The sequence below is a fragment of the Fukomys damarensis genome, unplaced genomic scaffold, assembly GCF_012274545.1.
Source record: "Fukomys damarensis isolate Sample0158 unplaced genomic scaffold, DMR_v1.0_HiC HiC_scaffold_14, whole genome shotgun sequence".
Classification (NCBI taxonomy): Eukaryota; Metazoa; Chordata; class Mammalia; order Rodentia; family Bathyergidae; genus Fukomys; species Fukomys damarensis.
Genome location: NW_022900926.1, coordinates 80,759,170 through 80,784,210, shown reverse-complemented (window position 1 = coordinate 80,784,210; position 25,041 = coordinate 80,759,170). Strand labels below are relative to the sequence as shown.

The 25,041-nt window shown below is 36.2% G+C and overlaps 1 protein-coding gene across 8 annotated transcripts; it reads right to left on the bottom strand.

The window, feature by feature from the left end:
- Positions 1 to 146: 146 nt before the first annotated feature.
- Ccnc (cyclin C) lies at positions 147 to 19,281 on the bottom strand. Of its 8 annotated transcripts, none has more exons than XM_010637384.2 (13): positions 18,974 to 19,197; positions 18,112 to 18,196; positions 15,679 to 15,785; positions 14,497 to 14,581; positions 14,264 to 14,333; positions 12,197 to 12,248; positions 10,184 to 10,239; positions 9,024 to 9,059; positions 8,261 to 8,352; positions 7,129 to 7,196; positions 3,993 to 4,072; positions 2,743 to 2,861; positions 147 to 1,347 (listed from the first exon to the last, which is right to left on the bottom strand). In XM_010637384.2, the coding sequence occupies exons 5-13, from the start codon at positions 14,300 to 14,302 to the stop codon at positions 1,293 to 1,295; spliced, it is 597 nt and encodes a 198-aa protein (XP_010635686.1). In that variant the 5' UTR covers positions 14,303 to 14,333; positions 14,497 to 14,581; positions 15,679 to 15,785; positions 18,112 to 18,196; positions 18,974 to 19,197; the 3' UTR covers positions 147 to 1,292. The 8 variants fall into 8 exon arrangements, 7 of the variants coding, with proteins under 7 accessions (XP_010635686.1, XP_033619362.1, XP_010635684.1 ...); XM_033763471.1 differs by lacking the exon at positions 18,974 to 19,197 and adding an exon at positions 1,900 to 1,994; XM_010637382.3 differs by lacking the exon at positions 18,112 to 18,196 and having other exon boundaries at positions 18,974 to 19,281.
- Between the last annotated feature and the right edge of the window lie 5,760 nt (positions 19,282 to 25,041).

Genomic DNA, 25,041 nt, shown 5'->3' with positions numbered 1-25,041 from the left:
ACTTATGCATAAAGTGCAATGTTGTAGTCCTTATTTAAATCTTGGATATAAGAACTTTTAAATACTTATCTAAAGAAAGATTCTCAGAAAACCACACGACAAATTCAAGACAATGAATTCAAGACACTAGTCAGTATGGATGGAGAATGTACTTTTATTCTTGTTTTATACTAGGATGTCAACACTGAATAATCCATTGTTCACAATTAAGCTATAAAAATGTTTAATCCTTAAATCGTACATTAATATCCTATGACTCCAAGTTTTATTCATCAGTCTCCTTCAAGTATGAAGAAAATGATTAATTTATTAGGTTTCACAGACAGCACAGTCCCACTGACATAACATTTAGTCTGAAATCCTACACTTGTGAGAGTTAATAGCCAGTATCAAACTGGCCTGAAACCTGATTGTATTCTGGCTCAGGATACCTGCAATGGATGTATATGTCCACACTAAGACACAAAAATTAAACTCGGGTGTATTAATTTTATTTTAAAAACTTTTCACAGATTAAAAATTAACAAAAAATTTACCAAATTTTAACCTTATTATGATATTTTATTCAATTAAATTTTCAAAATGCCTGTTTAACTGCAAGTTAGTTGCAAATAACTTGACATGGATCGCTTTTTACAATTTGCCCAGTATTTCAAAATACTTATGGAATTAACATAACTTTTAAAATGTCAAAATTAGGCTATACATATTGCACTCTTCTGCTAGACAGGGCTAGTATCTTCCATGGCAAGATACCAAAACGACTTAATAAAATATATTTTAAAAATCAGTAAGTACTTGATTAATTTCCCTGATTACTTCTAGGATTTTGTAAGGTTTGATTCCTTAAATAGTTTTAAAGTTTAACCTACAGAGGGGATTAAAAACCCTCATATATTGACCTTTTTATGTCCTTTTTTGGTCCCTCAATGACCAAAGAAAAATTTAAATAAATCATGTTTTGTTTCCTGACTTAATAAAAAGCCAGTTTTTATTATCCAAATTAAGTAGTATACTAAGCAAAAGCTACTAATTTTGAGATGCCTATGTATGTCTGCCTGTTGGTTCCCTCAGAACCTTTCTAAACTTTTATAATGAAGAGATTTTAATCAATTATGTATTAAAATCAAACTAGGTAAAGAAAAACTTATTTTGCAAAAATAAAATCACTTCCCAATATTGCTTGACAGAAACAAGCTATTCATTTTCATTTGTGTTCCACTGAAGACATTACTGAAATCTGTCCAATGGTTTATTTCCAAGAGGTCCACTATGGAATTCTTCGGAATGTTTTAAGATTGGCTGTAGCTAGAGTTCTGACTTCCATTTGGACCCTGCTCTCCTTCACTGTTCAAATGGGGAAGAAAGAGATTTTATACTAATTAAAAGATTCATTTCTGGCACACAGATACGCTTACTAATTTCTGAAGTTCATTATTTTGTGGCATAACTCTACCAAACAAAAATATTCTAGATAGAATATTCTTATACACAGACACTGATGTGGAAAAATTAAAATCCAGAAGACTAACATTTGGTTTTATGTTTTTATTCTTATTTTAACTGTACTCTCACAAATAACAAGCAGTCTGAAAGTTAGTATCCATATACACTAAAAATTTTTAAATTAGAATATGGGGTTTCACTGTTATTACAGGTATCACTCAACATAGAGATTACAGCTTCTTCTAAACAAATTTCCTATGAAATTAAATTTAACATATAAATTCCTATATCTACTATTTAGGAAAATCAAGTGTCCTTCCAAAAAAAAAAAAAAAAGTTGTACAACGGCATAATAAAATCATATGTAATTACAGCAAACTTTTATAAGTCAGAAAAATGGTAATTTCCTGTAAAATACTGCATATTTAAAATAAAAACTAAAGCTGAAAGTACCAGTAACTGTGGCAATAGGATTATTGCCTTATCTTCTCCACCATCATCTTGCAGCTTCAGGCCCTGCCACTAGTGGAGAATCACTCAGGGAATTTCTGCAAAAAATGCATCCAAAGGTAGCTGTTTGAATGGCTGCCTTAAACAGCTCCTTCTATAACTATTATTCCTTTCCAAATTGTAACATTAATTTAATCAGCAGCAATATATAAAATCTATGTTAATGTTTTATGATTATCTGTCTAGATAAATGATTGAGATGGGTAGCATTTATTTTCCTTCTCACCTTTTTCCCTACTCCAAATGATCTGATATAGATGTACAGTAAGGGTTCAGAACCACTGAATTAAACAAACAGATCGCACTTAAAACAAGAACAAATCTCTTAATATAGGTGATTCATAGCAAAATTATGTTATTGTGTGCTGTAGATCACAGGTTCACACAATGCCAAAATTCTTTATCTTTACCATATCAGATCACTCACTGAAATTTTTGCAAACTGCTACTGAAATTCATAAACTAGAGGAATAGCCAGTAGTAGGGGAGAAGGAATCAAAAAAGAAGGCACAGAGACAATCTAATACAGAACTACTTGAGTTATGTACAGTATGTAGCTATATGTTGAGGGATACCTGTAATAGACCTCCAATACATTAGCAAAAATGATCAAATTAATGTTTTTAAAAATGAAACATTTTCAATGTGTCAAGTCACAAATTTAAAAAAGTAATGTGAATTATGAAATTTTGGTAAAAGTTTTAATTACAGAAAAATAATGTAAGAAAGACCAGAAGTGAATACAATATATAAAATGAGATCAATAATTAAATGTCTACAAAGTACCTGTTTGGAGGTGGTTTTGGTTTTGGCATCTTACTAAGAATAGTTGCCATCTCTTTTCTCTCATCAAAATTCTTCCACTGCTCATATAGTTTTAAAATAACCCTGATTATTTCCAAAATCTAGAAGAAAACATTTGAAAAATTCTCAGTGGCAAAAACTAGCAACATTTAGTAAATAAAGAACACATATCACATGCAAGGCATCCTTCAAAACAGTAAAAAGTCCCTGTCCCTAAGTATTCCAGTTAGGTTAGACAAGACAAAGCAATATTTGAAAAGCATTATTTTCCACCATCCTGCTACTTAGGCTTTTCCTCCTAACCTCTTATCTTTTAACATGTATGCCCTATCCATTCTTACCCCTATCAGGTATTTCCCTTCTCTGCTGACATTTAAAATCAAACAAAATAGTAAGGTACTAAGAAAAGACTCTAATCATGAAGGGATCTGCTACAATAGAGCACATTCTCTAATACCAATTATTTCACAAGAATTTAAGGAGCTGGGGACATAGCTCAGTGGCCAAGCACAAGGTTGTGAGTTTGATCCCCAATACCGGCCCCCCCAAAATCAAAATAATTTAAGGGGAAGCCTAGCCTGGTGGTACACACCTGTAATCTCAGCACTCAGGAAACTGAGGCAGGGAGGATTACTTTGAGTTTGAGGCCAGAGTGGACTACATGGTGAGTTCAAGACCAGCCTGACCTACATAGTAAGACTCTGTCTTAAAAAACAAAACAAAACCCAAATCATTTAAGGGGAGGTAGTGCATACAAGACATTATTTTGATTCTTTTAATTATTCTACATGTAAATTAAGACAAAGTGGCAGCTGCAATCTATCAACCCAGCTCCCAAATTAGCTCTTGCCTCCTGGCCTGAGTAGAGGTTGCTTTGGATTAATTTTAATATTTTCAACATATGAGTAGAAAAGTTTGAAAACAGAGCAAACATCATTTTACCAGGGATAGACTATGTTACAAAAGTTCACAGTAGCATTTAATGGTCACTAGGAAGATTTTTAAATAACCCTGGAAGTCAGAGATTACTTGCAACCAATCAAACCAAAAGTTTGCCGTTCTATTTAACCCTAAGTCAAAAACATAACTAACATCAACTCTTCTCACCAAACCTGTGTTTAAAATTTGTTAACCAATAATCTTAGTCTGGACAGCTTATGATTTTTAGCCTCATGATATAAAAAAAGACACGAATTTTTAAATGTCCAAGTTGAAATAATCTTAAAGAATACCTTCTCCATATCCACAGAAAGCTCAGCAAACCACTGCCTGGCATCTTTCTGCTGTACCACACAGGCTACATGTAGACAAGCTGCAAAGGAAATGAGTGATAACTGCTCGTGTTTAACCACAAACATGGTCTTAGAACTAAAGTTTCTCACAGATTTCATGTACATTTTCTAATAGTATTTAAAAAATTTATAAAGCTACATTTAAGAGTTACTGTTAACCAACCATCTCTTTAATCTGAAGGAGGCAGAAAAAAAATTATTAGACTACAGTAAGGTTTTTAACATCTGTTCCTTTGCTGTGTACTAGTCATAGTGCAGATGCCTTAAGAAGGCATGTTAGAGAAAAAAAAGCCAGTGCAATGTGAACAGGGAAGTCATTTCTGATCAGCAGTACAAAGTAATCAAACAGCACCCAGAAGTCAGTGTGACAAAAACAAGACCTCCAGCCAATCAATATGCTGATAAGTTTCAACAATGATTATTTTGCTGTTTCAATTAAAAGCAATGTTACCCCCCCTTTTTTTGCTTTAAAGTTATTAGCACATGATCAAGTTATGTGATGGCTAAACTCCATGTTATAATCAAATACAGGTTAGAAAAAAACAATACAATGTATAGAACATAATTACATATATTATATAAAACCTAAACTAAAAAAGAGAGTAAAAGATCAAAAGATCCCCAAAACAATGATCTATATCACAATCTTGCCTACAACAACTCCTACCATGCAGTCCAGTGACCCTGGATCCAACAGTAGCTTAAGAGTTACACTCCCTGGTCTGTTAAGTCATGTAACTTTGCTAAGGGTGACAGGGTAGGTAGGTAAATAGCCTCTCAAGGGACTGGAGCCATATACGGCTTGGCAGTAGAGCACTTGCCTAGCATGGTGTGCCAGCAGCAAGTTCCATCACCACCCAAGTCAAAGGAGGCTACAAAGTAGGTCCAGAGGCCAAAGGATGGAAAAAGAAAAAAAACTGACCCTTAACACACAATGGAATATGGCACAACAGGTACATATATGGAGTAAACCTCATAGTGAGAAGACATCCTAAACTCACACTGAAATGATGTTGAGCAATCGTTTGAAATCACCGAAATAATGTTGAGAGGGAAAGAAGAATGTCACTAAAAAAAGCATAATCTGAGCCAAGCCTTTTAAAAAAGGTGAGAGTAGGAATGATATATCTGAAATGATACATATGATATATATATATGAATATATAAATGATATATATATATATATATATGAATTACATAGATATGTGAGTTATATGAATTATATATATTTATCTCTGATAAAAAGAAACTGAAGATTTTATTCAGCAACTGAGAGCACTGAAAGGTTTAAATGGGAGACATATTCATTTTTTAAAAATATATATATTTTTTAATTCTTGCTTTTTTTGAGACAGGGTCTCACTATGTAGCTGAGACTGACCTGGAACTCACTATGTAGCCTAGGCTGGTCTCGAACTCATAGCGATCCTCCTGCCTCAGCCTCCCGAGTGCTGGGATTACAGGCATGCGCCACCACACCCGGCTTGACATATTTTTTTAAAAGTTCATTCTAGCTCAGGGTTTGTCAACTTTGACACTATAGTCATTTTTGATTGGACAATTCTTTGAGACTGTTTTGTGCACTATAGTGTGGTTAGCAGCATCTTGACTTTTGCCCACCAGATGACAGTAGCATCCAACCTTAGTTGACAAAATCATTTTCAGACATTGCCAAATAGTATCCTCTGGGAGGTAAAATTATCCCTCACTGATAGCTAGCTTAACAGTATGGAGGACAGACTGGCTCTCTGCACATGGATGCTGGTGACTGCTGTGCTAACCTGGGTGGAATCAGGAGATTATAAAAGGGACAGACAACTGAGAGAAAGGCACAGCAAGTACTGGTAACCAACCAACATAGCTATCAAGGGAGAGGAAAGAGCCACTGCTGGATTTCTCACCAATATCCTACCTTGTCCTATTCAAAAAGCTGGCAAATAAAAAGAGGAACATGTCTGGGCGCAAGGTGATGGGTTCATCCATCCTGATTATAAGTCTGAGGTGCTGGAGAGACACCAAGTGAAGCTATGTAAAAGGCTGATGGATATAAAGAAATGCTGGGAGCAAGATCTTGGCTAAATAAATGTAAATGTTTTGCCATGTAAGAGAAGGTATAAACCTCAAGGAGACTATCTTGGAAGAATAAAGGCCACAGGCATGGCAAAGCCATGTCATACGTTCTATTATCCCCTCCTTCCTACCTAAGCAGATCCCAGTACTTCCCACTAAATCCAGATACTACTTCATAATCTTTCCATATGCAGTACTTTGTAAGAGCCGCCAGTGCTACAGAATAACTATTTGTCATACCTGATGTAAGAAGGATAGGAAACACCAACATTTAAGGAATAATTGAAAAAGGAAACCAATAAAAATAAATCTGGACTGGTAAAAGAACAGAGAACACTAAGAGGAGTAAATCATGAACTCAGAAGCAAAAGGCATGGAAGCTAACAAATGCTTGGGATCCAGTAGGCATTATTTAGTACTCACTGGCTATCTCATTTAATTCTTGAAATGATTCTATTTGAAGTTATTAGTATCCAGGAGGGAAACAAACTCAGCAAGGTTAAATAATTTCTTCACAACTGTAGAGGAACCAAAGTTTAAACCTAAGACCATGTAACTCCAAAGACTTGAATTCTACCCCATCATTGCCCTGCCTTCCCTCAACAGTGAAATGGTTGATAACTCTTCCTCTAGCAAGACAGGATCAAAGATACTCTTTTGCTCAACCCCTGAGCACTTAACTGGCTCAGGAATTTAAAAATAGGCCCATTTGTAAGACTTACAACTAATACTAGCAGGCTTAATTCTGAGCTTCTGTCCTTAAGCAAACAAAAATGTTCTATTTAGACATAATTAAAAAAAAAAAACTTGCCAAAAAAGGGTTGTGGAGTAGGGCAAATAATTGTGATTTGTGACAGTTGCAGTTAATATTATGCAAAGTTCACATGCAATGATTAGTCTATTACTTTATGGAATATGAAAAGAAAAATGGAATAAAATTTATTTTATGATGACCTAAATAGGTTTATAACAATTTAAATAATAAAGGTATACCATACTTACATACCTAAAGCTATCATGAAAGGAGGATACAGTAGGCAAAGATCCGTTCTGTAGGTATCATTCACTATCCTCCTATAGGAATATAAATCGTATTATCATGGAAAGTCGAACTATTCTATCTGATTGTACATTTTCTCCCAGAGAGGGCCAGATATCCCATCCTTGTACACAATTTCTCCCCCTTTCCATTACTAAGCACAGCTACAAAGATGAAAACATCAAGGCAAAGGACAGATACACAAATGTGACAACAAATAAGTATACATTACTGAATAGAAATTTTATATACTAATGAATAAAATACATTTGAAATTCTGAAACCTCATAATTACAATACAAAATAAACACATTTGTAATTTTGTTTTGTTTTTTGAGACAGAGTCTCACTATGTAGTTCAGGTTGGTCTTGAACTCATTATGTAGCCCAGGCTGGCCTTGCACTCATGGTCATCCTCCTGCCTCAGCCTCCTGAGTGCTGTGTTTACAGACATGTGCCACCATGCCTGGTTTGTAATTTTTTAAAAGTCTGAAAATCAGGTTAAAAAAAGAAAAAAGAAAAGAAAAGTATATGTATGGTGAATACTACAAAAATGTACTGGTTATTTTAATGATAAATTCACTTCTAATTTTTTTTTTTGGTTTTTTGAGACAGGATCTCACTGTATAGTTGAGACTGACCTGGAACTCACTATGTAGCCCAGGCTGGTCTCGAACTCACAGCGATCCTCCTGCCTCAGCCTCCCAAGTGCTGGGATTACAGGCATGCACCACCATGCCCAGCCAAATTCACTTCTAATTTTTACGAAAATAGTCTTAGTCCTACAAATCAATTTTTTTTTTGGTACCAGGGATTAAACTCAGGACCTTGCACTTTCAAGGCAGGCATGAAGACACTGCGCTAAATCCCCGGCAACAAATCAAATTTTAACAGGTATATTCAGCAAAAGGATAATATACAACTATTCTAGCATTTTTACTACTATAGTTATTAAAATTCAATTAACAGTTACTTTGCTTAACAGAAATATCTTGGGGCACTAGTTTAATGACTTTACAATTACCAAACTTCACATTTAGTTGTCAGCCTCCCTGTCTGATTAACATGTCACACTATTAATAACTTCTGTTCTAATTACCATGCAAGGGGAAGCAACATGTCTTCTTGGCCCATGTCCTGCACATACTGGAGCAAAGGTCTATAAGGATGATACACTATCAAGCAACAATCCTAGAAACAGTTTAAAAAATGTGTATGTATAAAAACAGATTTATTACAACACAAAAAAAGATATCATTACCCAACTGATTTGTATTTGTGTAATTCAAAATGAATTTCTCTAACTCATGCTTGCTTCCCTTCTAGTCTCCTAAGCAAGTCCTATGGCAGCCCTAAACTACTGTAATAGAGAAAGCAGTGCTCTCTCTGAAATATACCTTGGTAAATCGGTTGGCAGTCAGGCAGCATCCATTCATTCCCTTAGAGACTCAAAGTGTCACATCTGCAACACACTGAAACCTCTTATTAGCCTACAGATCCATAATGCCCAACTGGAGGAGCAGAAATCCGCCAAAGACAATCTATCTTTAAATTACACCACACACACACAAACTGTGTGCATTATTTACAGTGGCTGAATGTCCTGACTTGTTTGTTAATCCTGTTATAGTTACTATAGAATAGAAAAGTTTTTCCAACCTGAGTAGGCTATACCAATTTATTTTATAGGCTTCAGAGAGGAGATAGGTGATGATGTCACTAGTATGATTTCAGCATCACATGATACACAACTTAAGATGGTTTTCATATGTACCTCCCTAGAAATCATTTCATTAAATAATTTCTAATTTCATTAAATTTGGAAATAAATTCTTTTCTATTAGTCACAGAAACACACTTACCATTAGTTCTAAAAGATAGAATTCACATTCTAGTACCTGTTAAAAAAATTATCCATGTCAATTACGACTCTACTCAGTTTAGAGACATTACTCACATTTACTAAAAAAATTTAAATCAAGAAAATAGTCATTTATAACAAATATAGACAATAAATTATTAGTTTTTCATAAAATTATGATTATAAAGCATTTAAGTCCTTAAAAGGAAAAACAAGCCTCTTACAAGGTTTTTTTGGGGAGGTGTCTTGGGATTAAAACCAAGGTTTGCATATGCTAAGCACACGTCCTACCGAGTTACATCCCTAACCCCAGCACTCTCTTTTTATTTAATATTCTGTAAAAACTTCAGATATTTAAATATTAACTGTGGTACTAGGGATTAAACCCAGAGCCTTGCACTGAGCTACATCCTCAGATCTTTACATTTTTTATTTTGAGATAAGATCTCAAAGTTCCCCAGCCTAGCCTCACACCTGCAGCTCTCCTTCAGTCTCCTGAGCAGCGGGGAGTACAGGTGTGTGCCACTATGCCCAGCCTCATTTTTAGATTTATTTTGCAGTGCTAAGGATCAAGCCCATGCTGCCAGAGACTGGATGCGAGGCAAGAGCTCTTCCAGTGAGCTATATCCCCAACAGCTGGGGAGCTTTTAGAAAATATTAACACCAGAGACTCCAATCCTGAAAACCCTGATTTAGTCAGTCTGGAAAGGTCTCAATGTTAAGTATTATTAAAAAGTTCCCAAGGTGATGCAATGAGCTTCCAGGGCTGACAGATACTACTATAAAGTATTTTTTTTTAATAGAAGCTATTCAGGGCTGGGGATAGATAGCTCAGTGGTTCTGCTGCCTGCTTTGCAAGCCCAAGGTCCAAAGTTTGATCCCCAGTACCTAAAAACAACAAACCCACAAACACCAAAAAGCCCCAAACATAAGACAGAAATTATTCAGCTTTAATAATATAAATTAATGAACAAGAATAGGAAGATCTACAAATGTAATACAAATAACATGAATGCCTACAGGAATATGAATAATACTATCTATATTCTTGTAGTACCTGAAGCTGCCATTTCTAGGAGATTATTAAGTTTATGCTAATATAAAATGGAGCCTATTTATATATAGTTTTGATAAGTATGTTATTTTATACAATATACTTACATGATTCATCCTATAAGGAAATTCCTTTGGGAAGGCATATGAAAATCTAGTTTTTACTGCAGAAAACAAATAACAACAATTTAAACTAAGGAAATGTCAAAGCAAATTACACCAAAATTCCTCTAACATATAGCACAGAACAGTGGTAGTAAATTTATGGCACACATGCCACAGGGGCTCTTTTTATCACTGAAAGCTCTAAAAGGTTCACCACCACTGGTACAGAATATTAGAGGACAGGCCGGGCATGGTGGCGCATGCCTGTAATCCCAGCACTTGGGAGGCTGAGGCAGGAGGATCGCTGTGAGTTCAAGACCAGACTGGGCTACGTAGTGAGTTCCAGGTCAGTCTCAACTATACAGTGAGACCTTGTCTCAAAAAACAAAACAAAACAACAACAACAAAAAAAGAATATTAGAGGACAAGGCTCAATCATTTTCAAGTAGATGCCTTGGGAATGAATAAGGATCTAGATTTTTTTTTTCAGGGGAGGAAAAAGACTGGATGTCAGGAGCCTGTATGCTCTCCCCTACACAATGAGAGAGATTCACAAAGAGTTCTGCTGTTTAAAAGAATAAATTAAAAGATTGAAAAAAAAATCGCCAACTGTGACTGTTCTATTCTTTGGTAATGTAGGTGTCATTTCTTCTAAGTGTTTACAAATGCTATATATTTGTAAAAGATTACAAGATGAAAGGATAATACATCCCCCTAAATGTTAGTGACTATCTCCAAGATGTCTCGATTTTTAAAAATTAATCTATCCTTTCTGAGCTTTTGTATCTATTATATCAAAATATATAATAAAATACAAATAAAAGCTGGGGATGTAGCTCAGTGTCACTGTGCCTGCCTGGCAAGTACAAGGTCCTGAGTTTGATTCTTGGTACCCAAAAAAATGATAAAAATGAAAAACCAATATTAATGATCAATCCCCATCTCCTCAAAATGGTATGGGTATCCACATTTAAATACTATTTGGGAAAATTGTATAAAGCCATCATAGTGCAATAATTAATTAAATCAAATAACTATAGACAGGTTCTAGATGATGTTTTATGATCCTTTTCATTTGTACAAGTGGATTAAGCATTAAGATACAACATGGAAAATACTGGATTAGACTACTGTACACCTCTCAGAAAGGGGAATGACCCCAAAATACAAAAACCAGCATGGCTCACAAACTTAAAAAACACAAAATGTCTATCTTCTACCACTCCTGTATAGATCACAGAAATAATTTCAAGTTTGATCTGTCTTTTGTTGGGTATTGCATTTTTGCTACATCTATAAAATGGTACATAGCATAAAATCAATTATCTGGTGTAGAGTTTTCCAATTGTTATTTTACAATGTTATTTTCTTCAGTGTCATGATTTACAGATAACTAATCCTCACTTTTTAGATAAAAAAACTAAATCAACAAGTGAAGAACGCAGCTACTGACACAGAATGAGGGCTTAAAATTGAGCTTGATTGACAACAGACACAGCATTTTTTTTCTGTATCATATTTTTCAGTTTAGAGGTTTGAAAATATAAAACTCCCATCAAAGACAACTGCAAAAGAAAGCATTAGCTATAAGAATGAAATAACAGCTGGCCATTAGGAAATAATAAAATACAACAAAATTAAGAAATGAATTTTTTCTTTACCTTTATAAAATTAAGAGCCACTGAGCTGATGTTTCTGGACAACTTCTATTCTCCCCCCCCCCTGAGTACCAGGGATTGAACTCGGGACCTTGAGCTACATCCCCGGCCCCTACTATTCATTTTTAACATTAAAATAATGTCTTAAAGACAATAATGTAAGTGGTTTCAAACTTATTTTTTAAAATTTTTTTGGCCAAAAATGCTAGCCATAAAGGTATTCTCAGGAGCTATAATAACCACAACCCATCAGGAACTATAGCAACCACAACCCATCTCTGACATGCCTCATAAACTAAAATACATCTTTATATGATAGAACTTTGTTTGGAAAGCAAGACATACTTTTTGCACTTACATACAGAAGTAGCAGCAGCAATCAGTCTTGTATTTGAGACTACCCCAAATTCCTATGTACAAAAAAGCAAATGAGGTCAGGTAGGTGTTAACTCAGTATTTCTTAACCTAAAGATATCTGGTCTGTTCAAAGCAGAGCATTTCCCCTATATTTATATAATCTGTTCAGTTTCTACCTACTTGAGGTATGAGGTATTTAAATTTCTAAATGCATTTACCTTTACTTAAGACTGTCACAATTTAAGACAAACTTTTAAATAATTTTTAATTTAATCTCAAAAGGTACCAAAAAGCCATAAAGTGAAAACTCCAGTTTTCTACACTTAACAATTTCCAAGGTTGTCTAGATTCTACTTCTCTGTAAGAATAAATATTAAATATGCTTCTTATTTAGTTAAACCTGGACCAATAGATAACGTATGCTATTTAATAATGAAATGTATCTTTGATTAAGATAAACTTTAATATCACTAAAAGAACTCAGAAGTCCATACTAACACCTATTATCTTTTTGGGAACAGAGATCAAGAATAATACAAGATTTCCAAAGTTAGTTCCCATTTTTTTTTTCCTTTCAACCAAATACATAGTACCACCATTGTAAAGATTATTAAAACAGAAAAGTTAAGAATTGGTTCCTTATTCAACAAAAGAAACTAAACTAAAAACTATTTAAATACTTTCACGGTACAGTCTTATTCTCTGCAGGGGGAATGTATACATGTATGCACAAATTTACATTTAAAACTTCCAACTATAACTATGTGAAAATGAAAATTAAAAGCCTAATATATCTTAAACACCATTTGTATACCATTTCCATACATTTGGACAAAACAGAAAAATTTGGTCATACAGATAAAAACATTTAGAAAGCTTTTATTGGGGCTGGGGATTTAGCTCAGCGGTTTGGTGGCCTGCCTTGCAAGCACAAAGACCCGAGTTCAATCCCTGGTACCAAAAAAAAAAAAGAAAGAAAGCTTTTATTAATATTTCTAATATAATCGATCACATTATTTATGTAATAGTCAAGAAAGATATCACAGATAATCCTGAATAGCTACAACAAAACAATCAAAATGGGTACAAAAGGAATGTAAGCTAGGTTAAAATCAGAACTGATATTATAGAAAACAATTACTATTCTAAAGAAATTATCCAAAAATGGAAAGATAGTACCATTCAAGGATTTTATAAGACTAAAGAAAACTGCCAATTTTCATAAAATCTGCTATTATTGTTTGGATGTCAGCTAAGAACTGAGCTCTCTCTCAAAAATATTGAAAAGGTGAGTTTAATAGAAATTCAGTCTCAGCTCCAAGTTCCTATCTTTCTTCTCTTCACCTAATTTTTCTATCCTCACTATTCAAACTTTTCCTTGTTAAAATCTATATGGCTTTCCCAATCTATGCCTTCTGTTCTGCTTTTCCTATGGCATGGCAGGCAATCACCAGGAGGCAGGGAAGAAGACAGTAGGAAATAAGAGGCATATAGGTGGAACATACTGGAAAAAAGCTGTGGCAAACCATGTCTTAAAGGCAGCAGAATGAAGAAGTTAAGAACACAAGATTAGGAGAAAGACTCCTATGGTTCAAAGACTGGTACTGCCACTCACTAGCTGTGTAATCTTGTCAACAAGTTTTTTGAGATAGGGTCTTGACCTGAACTCACTATGTAGGCAAGGCTGGCCCTGAACTTGGGTCAGTCCTCCTGCCTCAGCTTCCAGAATGCTGGGATTATAGGCATGTGCCACCACACCTGGTTTAAACAAGTTTTTAATCTCTCTTTTTGTCTCAGTTGCCTCTTTTGTAAAATGAGGATACTATGACTATATATTCCAGAGTTATGAGAATTAAGGACTTAGAAAAAGCAGTTGATAGTCTTGTATGTTTGCTAAGTAAATATATATAATAAACATATGTATATATTCCTTTGAATGTGTATAATTTTAATATTAAGCATACATTACCATCTATTTTTATCATTACATACAGCAATGTAAAAACTGAAGCAGAGCCACCAACATACATTGACTATATTTTGATGAAGAACAGAAAATTGTTTATACCTCCACTTTGGATGCCAAAAACACGCATGTAGGAGCCATTAATACAGGGTCTATACTTTTCAGAGAATACCTAAAATGTGATAAAACAAACTGTCACCCAGTTACAAAATACACTTGAAAAAATATCACACAAAATCTACGGCAAACAACTTATTCATTTACACTAAGGTTCATCAACATTAAAAAGGAGTTTGAAATAGGCAAAACACATTCCCAAAATGAAACAGTCCTACCTGGCATAGAATCTCTTGAAATAGACTGTAGCAGTGGCAATAACTTGTTGTCTTAATTTAAGATGTTCACCTAATGCTTGGATAACTAAAAGGAAAACAATAACGTTTTAAATGTATACCTGGTATAATTAAATTAACCTTAATAATTTTCAGTGTTTAAATGACTATATTCATTTTCAACAAAAGGGAAAACCTATCCATGCTATACACCTCTACTTGATTCACACTGGTCTAATACTAGGTTCTGCACATTTGGTAAAAATATAGCAGTACTGGGCTGGGGATTTAGTTCAGTGGTTCTGCCACCTGCCTCGTAAGCACAAGGTCCTGAGTTCGATCCCCCAGTACAAAAACATTTACATATATGTGTATGTGTATGTACACACACACACACACACACACACACACGCACGTATATAGCAGAATGCATAAACAGGCAAACAAAAAAAAAGGAACTGCTCTATAACAGAAGTTATTCTGGCAATATGGAGGTTAAATGATATCCCTCCTCTATTTCCTAAATATTTTAATACTTTTTATATTATCTTTATAATAAATATAAAAAGAAAATGCTGGACATCTATCAGACACATTATAACTACCATAACAAATCCTCAAAACAACAGAGGTAGGTGTGCAAGAGTGACTGAGGTTAGAAAGATCACTATTTTATCTTCCAATTATCATAAAACAGAGTAAAAGTTTTTTGACTAGATTCCCTTCTCTCCAAGCAAAGTTCTAAGGTAAAAATGACAATCATGGGCTGCTAATTCAAAGAATTATTTATCTTCAAAATACTTTTCTTTAGCCAATCTTAATGTGAGTTGTTTTATAAAGGACTATAATTAGTTAACACTTTCAAATTATCTTTAGTCCTCTGACATGTAAACTTGACAAAAACTCTAGATCACTAAAAAGAAAGATAAGTTGTAAAAAATGCATGTGTATATAAAAATGTTAAGCATAAACTCCAATAGTTCATTAAAAATCACTATATAAAAACATTCTCATTCAAAGGTAACCAACTAGCCAGGTGTGGTGGAGCATGTCTGTAATCCCAGCATCCAGGAGGCTAAGGAGAGGTCAGCGTGAACTACATAGTAAGACTGTCTTAAAAAACAAACAAAACAAAACAAAAAAGGTAATCAACTATACCACTTCAACCAATTAAAAAAATTTTACCATTTGTAAAAAATATCTGTAATTTCCAATATTCTTCTTCTGAGAGAAACTTTAAATCCTTCTGGCGCTCCTTCAACAGATCTTGTTTATCCAAAATCCACTGCAAACTAGAAGTAAAGATGTTAAGATGTGCTTGATATAAAATCAATAAGAAAAGTCTCAGAAAACACTCAGACTATATAGGTTTTTCATATTCAGGAAGCACAAAGTGCCAAAAAGTAACCTGAAAAGACAATAGTTCTCATGTTTCTGAAAATGAAAATTAGTAAGAATTATCTCACTAACAAACATAAATATACCCTGAAAAAAATTATCCTCTAATTTTATCCTCTTTCTGGTGTTTCTATTGTATTATACTGTATTGATTCTAACACTCTAATATCAAGATATACCTTAAAATCAGCAATGTTTTATCATCCTAATTAACAGAAATTACTTAGCATCAATTGATGGGTGCTTAAAGTATATTCTCAACTGTTCATGAGTAAGGAGAGTGTTTAATTTCCCTACTTCACAAATTCCGGTCATGTTAAATAATATTTTAAATAATTTTCTAAAAGTAGAACTAAAAGGGCCGGGGATTTAGCTCAGCGGTTCGGTGGCCTGCCTTGCAAGCACAAGGACCCGAGTTCAATCCCCAGTACCAAAAAAAAAGTAGAACTAATGGATCAACTTTGGTGGCAACTTTAATGTAAATAGTCAGTTTACTCTCCAAAAAGGTTACCCCAGTTTCCATTCTTATTAATACTTCATTTGTGCTTACCATATTTAGGGTTCCATTCAATCATTCAAATACTTTAAAATTTAAAGGCAAAGTAATGTATCACTACTTTTTCCTCTGAAGTTTACTTATGAGGTCAAACATTTCCTCAGGTCTTGATGGCCAAATACAATTCCTCTGTACACTATTAATTCTAATATGACCATTTTTGAATGGGTTTTCATTTTTGTAATCTGTTCATTAATTCAATCAATCAACTAGAAAAATACTTGGTGCACTTCTTGTTTTATTACATTTTAGTAAGAGAATGTGTTCTTCAATTTTCTGAAATGTTTGTGATTTGCTCAATAGTTTCATCTTCACAGTCATTTTTTTTTTAAAGATAAATGTCACAAACAAATGTCTCAAGTCTTCCTCACAGTATTTTGTATGGAGTCTAACCCAAAACTCATACAAGCTGCATTTTAGCAACTTCAAATTACACGTAAGATTCACCATTATTTTCATGTGTCATTATAAAAAATGCTGAGTTGACTTCCCAGATATAAGAAATGTGCATCTCAGAGGCATGAAATACAGCTTTGCTTTTGGGGATGGCGATTTAAATCAGGGTCTTTGCAGTGAACTACAACCCTAGCCCCTTTGTATCTTTAGACACCATCTTACTACGTCATTAAGTTGCCAAGGCTGGACTTGAATTTAGGATTCTCCTGCTTCGACTCCTAGAGTGCTAGATTACAGGTGTGCATCACCTAAGGTCAGCTGAAATACTGCACATTTCTTCATTTTCCTTTCACCATATTCGCATAAAAATGGCCTTTTATTGTCTTGTTGTTGATTACTTTTAAAAGGGAATAATTTTAAAATAAATAAATAAGAACTGAATAAAACTTTAGTAAATGTGCAATACATCCATTTCTTTTTAAAGAATCTCCTTGCCTCTCGTACTACCCTTTACAAGTCAGGGACACCATGATTCTCAATGGATCTGAGTAAAGACAAGTGGCCTTTCCTCCAGGATTATCTGAATTAGAAGGCAAGGTCAGTTTTTTTTTTTTTTTTGTACCGGAGATCAAACTCAGGTCCTTGCCCTTGTGAGGCAGGCAGCAGAATCACTGAGCCAAATCCCCGGCAAGGTCAGTTTTTTAAAAACACATTTAATACTACAATTTCAAATTGAAGCAGGGTGTGGTGGCACACACCTGTAATCCCAGCACTAGGAGACTGAGGAAAGAGGATTGCTCTGAGCTCCAGGACAGCCTGGGCTACACAGTGAATTCAAGGCCAGCCTGACTACATAGAAAGGCCCTGGATAAAAAATGAAAATAAAAATCATAATCTCTCAGTAAATGAAGGCATAATGAAAATGCTTATTAAGAGACAATCTTTTTAAAGTTGAAAAACTGACAAACACCCGGCTGCCTGTCAATTCTCTTAGTTTCTGAAAGTATGTATATTTTTTTCTTCTTTTTTTGGTGGTACCGGAGATAGATCTCGGGACCTTGCGCTTGCAAGACAAGCGGCGGAATAACTGAGCTAAATCCCCCCCTCCGAAAGTTTATCAGTTTTGCCACTACTGAAATTTGTTTCAACTCTGCTCAAGCAAATGTTTCAGTAAGAACAACGGAAACTAAAAAATGAGATGATCAGTACTAAAGCATCGATAGCATTTCTTCTCCACAGAATTATTTTATAGCAAGAGGAAAACATGCCTTTTGGAAAACAGGTCTCCAAGTACATTGTTTCTTTTCCTCTTCAAGCAAAGGGTGGAAAAAAATGAATGAACAGACACCAATCCTAGTCACAGAATAAAAATTTAAATATTAATGGTCTTACCATTACAATTTTACACTAAAATTATCTTCAACTATACAGTAGTAAGCCTCGTGTTTAACCCCGTCACACCACACCTTCTTCACGTAAAAGTAGAGATGCTCTTAATATTACACCAGCTCTTTCACAGTCACTGACAGAAACAAACTTATTCGCAAAAAAGGTGTAAGAAACAGGCAAAATCACTGGTACATTTAGAACGTTTAGAACAAAATATAAGACACGGGAAGGCACGAATAATTCTGAGAGCACGTGCCCTATGCCTATCAACATGAAACTCCATCTAGGCATATAGCAGCGGCCGGACTCCCTGCTCTCCTCGAAATATCAAAGCCACTCACGACAGAGGGTGAATGACAAAAGAGCATAATGCTGTTCTCCTGAACAGACTCCAGGCAAAAGCAAGCCACAACTGTCCTGAACAGGCAACCGCAGCCCTAAACACAGACACAATTCCGCCCCCACCCCGGCCTGCCTAACCCAAGAGCCCGAAACTCCGTCTTCCTTCCTGGAGACCGAACCCGTACCCCCACCCTTCACGTTCACGACCACCCTACATCAAACCTGGCACCGGCAGACAGAGAAGTCGCCTCAAAAAAGCCCATTTCATTTCCGGTTCTGCTGCCTCCGGAGAGGATCTCTCGGGACCAGAGCTGGAATCCAGGCCCAGAGGGAGTCGCAGGCCCAGTCCTCACCGCCCCCCAAAAACAGCCCCCGGCGAGAAGAGAGAAGATCGCTTACTAGTGGGAGCTCTGCCAAAAGTTCCCTGCCATGGAGCGCAGATTGCCCTGATAAAAAAGCACCAGCCGGCGGAGCGGCCCGCGGAGCGACCATAGACCCGGCCCGTCGGGTAACCGCGCTCCTCGACCTGATCAGCTAAGCTCCTCTCCGCGGCGGCAACTGGGAGAGGAAGACGACGGCACCCTCTTCTCCTCAACGCCGGCTGGCAACATTGGACTGTGTTAACCCGTTCCTACACAACAAAAGTTCCGGCTCGCTCCGCTCCGTAGTACCAGAGAAAGCCGAGAGGGGGGCCGGCTTTGCTTGTGGGCGTGGTTAAAATCGGACAACGGAATTGGTGCTCACGAAGGTTCGCACCGAGGGAAGCCTCTCGCGAGAACTTCTGGCGGACTTCTGCCTAGTGCCCAAGCCCGCTGGTTTTCGGTTTTCACCGCTGAATTCACTATATCGAGAACCACCCAGTTTGGAGTCTGACTCATCTCCTTGTCCAGGCCTTTAAAAACAGCACATGGTCACTATGATAAAGTGTAAGAGCTCGTGACTTCACTTTTTTCTGCAACTGGAAAGAAACAGTTGAGGATGATTTTGGCTTCCCCCACCACCCATCCCTGCTGTAGAGCCCTGGAGATTGAATCCAGGGCCAACCATACTAAGTGCTTGAGTGCTACCCGCCCTAAGTAGTCTGAATAAAAGGGGCAGAAAGATGCTGTTAAGCTCTTGTTTTCCCCTTTAACTTTGGGTGTTGGGTATTTTGTCTCAGCAAGGAGAGAAAAGAAACACAAGGGCCGTAATTATATATATATATTTTTTAAAAGTTTATGAAAGACATTAACAACAGGTAAATTCTAGTTAAATCAGGTCTTAGCCCAGTGAGTGAAGATCCTTACAGAATGCTCCACTTTCACATAACATTGGGGTTAGGCCCTGGCAACCAGGAATGCTGTGTCTTGTTCTGGAAATAGAAGATTTGGTATCAGAGTAAAAGTGTACAATGTATAACCTTAAAATGCCACTGTGCTCTGTGGCAAATGTGGTGGTCATTTGGGCCAGAGACCTAATACATGATTGTAATGTATGGAACACTGAGGTCTTTGTTTCTTCATTTAACTATAATTGGCACAGCACCCTGCCTTTATCTCTCAATCTCTCAGGCCCACTGATTTCTAACTACCTGCTTGCTAGCCGGCCACAAAACCCAAAATGTAAACCGGGCGTGGCGGCTCAGGCCTGTAATCCCAGCACTCGGAGGCTGAGGCAGGAGGATCACAGTGAGTTCACGAACAGCCTGGGCTACATAGTGAGTTCCACGTCAGTCTCAACTACATAGTGAGACCCTGTCTCAAACAAACAAAAGAAAACAAAACAAAAAAGCCATAATGTATTTTAATTCTGTTTATTCCCCTTCCCCTCCCGTCCACTCTTCTCCCTCATCTGGAGCTCTCCCCATTTGCATCTGTCTCCCTGTTTCTTACTATCAATCTTTTATGTTGTTTTTTGGAAATTATTTGTACTTTGCATTTCTCATATAAAAGAAGTTATGTGATGTTTAAGCTTGTGTATGTGATTCATTTCACTTAACATGGTCTCAAGGTACATCCAATTTCCTGCAAAGAACTCAAATTTATTTTCTTTATGTTAAAGTAGTATTATATAATGAATGCAAACATAACATATGGTAAACGTACCTTAATTTGAGGGGGGGTTTGTTTTTTGAGACGGTGTCTTGATATGTAGTCCAGGCTGATCTTGAGCTCACTAGTAGCCCAGGATGGCCCTGAACTTGCAGCAATCCTCCTGCCTCAGCCTCTCAAATGCATTACAATGCCTGGCTGAACATGTATTAATTTTTTAAAGTATTTTATCTGTCACTCCCATGAAGTCTCATAAAGTCAGCTTGCTCTCTTTCATGGTTGACCTCCAGACCTTCAAGGATATAGCATGCTTTTGTCTTCCTACTACTCTACTCTACCTCACTGTTCTTTGCTTCCTAGCTTAAAATCTTCCTGTACAAATCACAAAGGACTTACCTTAACTCTTAACCAGCAAACAACACAGGTACTTTCTCTCGTGGACAACTGACCAGAGTACATACATGCCTCCAATTTAATTGCCACAGGGGCTGAGAAATGTGGGGGTGAATGCAGTTTATTTGTGAACACTGCTGTCTGTTACACTGCAGACTATAGTCCAAAATACTTGAAAGGTAACTAGTGAATAAATTTGAAGCCCTGGGCTGTTTCACAGAGGTTCAGATCTCTTCAACTGTGTTTTTGTTTTATCAAGATGGCATCATTCAGAACGTAAGGATTCTATGAAAAATTAATATTACTAATGTTTCATTCTTTTTTCTTTGCTAGGGATCAAGCCTCACGAATCTCTGTGCTCCTATTACACTGCTTCTATCATTGAATTATCAGTTAATTCTGATTTATGCCTAATTCTTTACTCTTCTTCTACAAAATATCTTTTTTTTTTTTTTTTTTTACCAGGGATTGAACTCGGGTCCTTGCGCTTGCAAGGCAGGCCACCGAACCACTGAGCTAAATCCCTGGCCCAAAATATCTTCTTTTTTGTATTTCCGTTAGTTCAGGACCTAACACACAGCACAGAAAATACTAGAAGTTGAATCTGACTCATAATATTTATAATATCACAGATACAAAATTAGGCTGAAAAAGTGAGTAGTTAAAATGCAAAAAGAAACCTCAACAAATTACTTGAGCTGTGGAAATTCAGATCTCTTTCTTCTGTGGACTCTTCTGTTAGTTTATCAGAAATTCTACATAAAACATTGTTCTGTTTGAAGCCTAGTTTCTGCTTCCCACCCAGAACGCCAAATGCCCAAAAAGTTCCCAGTTCTCACAAGAACCTATAAGTTAGGGTCCTAAAGGCTTCCTTAGGTCAAGGGTAGATTGCCTATGGGGGTATTTTATAAACACAGGTTGAATTAAATGGACTTGAACCAAAAGCTAGCTTTATTTAAGGGTATTTCTGTTAGAAAAGGACCACTTAAAAAGCTGTTAAAATGCCTGGATATCTCAGCTTCTCTGTACAAATACACATACAGAGAAAGTGTGAACGATATAGGTGTGCTTGTTTGGCCAGTCCCTAAAACTATTCTTTATAATTTTAGGAGTATTGTTTTTCAGTCCTTCCTATAAACATAATTTACACTTAATGAAATAAGTCAACATGGTCCTTCCCAATTTCCAGTTTGCTTTGGGCTTTTTAAGTAGGGATGCATTCAATATATTCTTAATGCTAATGCTTTTGTCTTGTAACCAGAAAGCACTTATCCTTTTTTTTTCCTTATAGTACTTTTTCTAGCAACATGAATACTGTTTTTTGAAAACGGGTGCTCACTTAACTAGGTAGTGACAAGAACCACTAGAATCCAGGCCTGATTCCTAGTACAATGAGTTTTCCACCCAACTATATAGTTTTAATAGAACTATCATAACTAAATTACAAGAAGCTCATTATTCCAGGTGCATTGTTCAAATTTTCTCCTCTCGAAAACTATTATTGAAGGCCAACTTTTCATTTTTTAATTAAATTATTGTCTTCATTTTGCCTCAATACTTTTAGTTTTTTTCCTTTTTTGCCATCCGCATAATTCTATATGCATATACTCAGTGCTATCAAAAAGTATGGTGAACATTTACATTTTAAAATGCTTTATTACATGAAAGACACATTGCCATTAAACCCCTCAAAATATTCCCTCTTACTTAAAACACACTCATTCCATCATTTTTACCACTTTCTGAAGCAGTTCTGGAAGTCCGCTTTCATTAGTGAGCATCTTTAGTTACACTGTCATGGTTGCCTTGATGTCCTGAGTGATTTCCAAATGTTTACCCTCCACAATCGCCTTGACTTTGGGAAAGAGCCAGAAGCTCAGTGCCAGATCTGGTGGATATGGTTTTTGAAGACACTGTAATGTTTTTACAAGCTTATCTTTCCATTGTATGGTACTCAGCAACAGAATTCACCTTATTATTTTTTTTTTAATTTTTTTTTTTGGTACCGGGGATCGAACTCGGGTCCTTGTGCTTGTGAGGCAGGCCACTGAACCACTGAGCTAAATCCCCAGCGCACACCTTATTTTTAAAAATCACACCTCATAAAGGAATATTTTGGGGGAATTAATGGCAATGTGTCTTTTACTGAAATATATTTTTTAAATTTCTAAATATTCACCATATATTTTGAGCACACCAAGCACACACACACTCCTCACCTTGTATATTTTCTGTGTACTTCAATTCTAAGCTAATTGTAACTTCAGTTTGTGAGTTTTTCAGCTTTTCTCTATGTTATTAACTTTTAAATTCTACTCTAACCTCATTCTTTCCGCATATCTCTTGTTTGCTTATTTATATAGAGAGGGGCCTCATAAAATAATATTTTTGGTGGGGTGAAACTGGCATCCCTCATACTTAATGGCAGCCTCAATAAAATGATTGTCATTGGGCCAGGGATTTAGCTCATTGGTTTTGCTGACTGTCTTGGATATGCAAGGTCCTGAGTTCAATCTCTGATACAAAAAAAAAAAAAAAAAAAAAGATTGCGATTGATGTAAAATGGGGTGGCAGTTAGGATAGAGTCTCAACTTGCCTGGCTTTGGAATCCACTGTGGAGATTGGTGAAACACACTCCTGGGTGTGTCTGGGGGGTTATGGAGGCATGGTCCAGGGGATTTATGTTTGATTCCTCATGCAATATGTCAAGAGGACGCAAGAGTCAACTTGAAAGAGATTCCAGTGGCTTAACCTAGAACATTTGAGCAATAACAACTGTGTTAGTCAAGGTTCTTCAAGGAGAAAGAACCAACAGGAAATTTATATATGCTCACTGAGTTATAAAGGCTGAAAAGACTCACAATCTGCTATCTGCAAGCTAGAGACCCTGGAAAGCTGGTCACGTTCTGAGAACCAGATTTATTGATGTCCAAAAGCAAGTGAAGATGGATGCTCAGCTTCAGAAATGAGACTGTATTCACCCTTCCTCTGCCTTCTTCTTCTGTTTGAGCCCTCAACAGATTGCTTAATGCCCATTCATTGGTGAGGGTGATTTTCTTTACTCAGTCTAATGATTCAAATGCTAATGTCTTCCAGATGCAGTCTCACAGACACATCAGGAATAATGTTTTACCAGCTATTGGGGTATCCTTTAGCCCAGTCAAGTTGACATAAAATTAACCATCACAATTACCAAAAAAAAATAGTGGTGTAACTCAGTCATAAAATAAATATACCAAAATCCATGCTGATATAAATATACAAATACATTATTGTCTTGAATAAGTAAATGTGTGAAAGAGAGAAATCTTTTTTAGTAAAAAATTCCAAACAATACATGCACATTAGTGCCCCCCTGTCCACCTGTCTGCTATTTCTTTTTCTTTTTCTTGTTTTTTTCATTTTAAAAGCTACATTTTGGGCCGGGCATTTAGCTCAGTGGTTCTGCCACCTGCTTCATAAGCACAAGGACCTTAATTCAATCCCCAGTACCAAAAACAAAAACAAAAAACCCACAAAAAACCCTACATTTTAAGCAACAACGAAATAGCTTTTAAGTGAGTTCTGAGCAAGGAACTTCTTCCTTGATTTTAACCTGTATGACATCATCTCAGGTGTCTTAGCGTTTTTTTATTGATTTTATTGGTACTTTTAAAGTATGCAGTGCAGTTACATTTATCCCTGGGATCTTGTACCTTTACATGACAGATCTTGGTTCTCATTTTTTCCCTATACCCCTGCCCTCCTGTCACTCCCTCCTGCCTCCCCTATTTACAAAAACTTTGTTTCCGTTTTTTTCCTTTTCTCATATTTTTTTCTTTTCCCTTATTCCCTTTCCCCTACCCTTCCTGTGGTCGACTGCAATCCAAAAATAGTATTTGTCTTTACTCTTTCAAGAGAGACCACATTCACATAATGCTAATTAAAGTGTACTGGCAACCCTTGAAATGTTACTGGAGACCTCTGCACTAGGCTCCAGTTTCCTGCTCAGTGTATGATGCAAGCCTGAGGGGGGAGGAACTAAAAGAGAGGACTAAGAGAGAC

Coding starts and splice junctions, on each gene's coding strand:
- Ccnc (XM_010637382.3), bottom strand. CDS start 19,005: ATGGCAGGGAACTTTTGGCAGAGCTCCCACTA. Junction 14,334..14,496: donor TTCAAGAGATTCTATGCCAG/GTAGGACTGTTT, acceptor ATCACATTTTAG/GTATTCTCTGAAAAGTATAG. Junction 7,197..8,260: donor ATGTTGCTTCCCCTTGCATG/GTAATTAGAACA, acceptor ATATTCCTATAG/GAGGATAGTGAATGATACCT.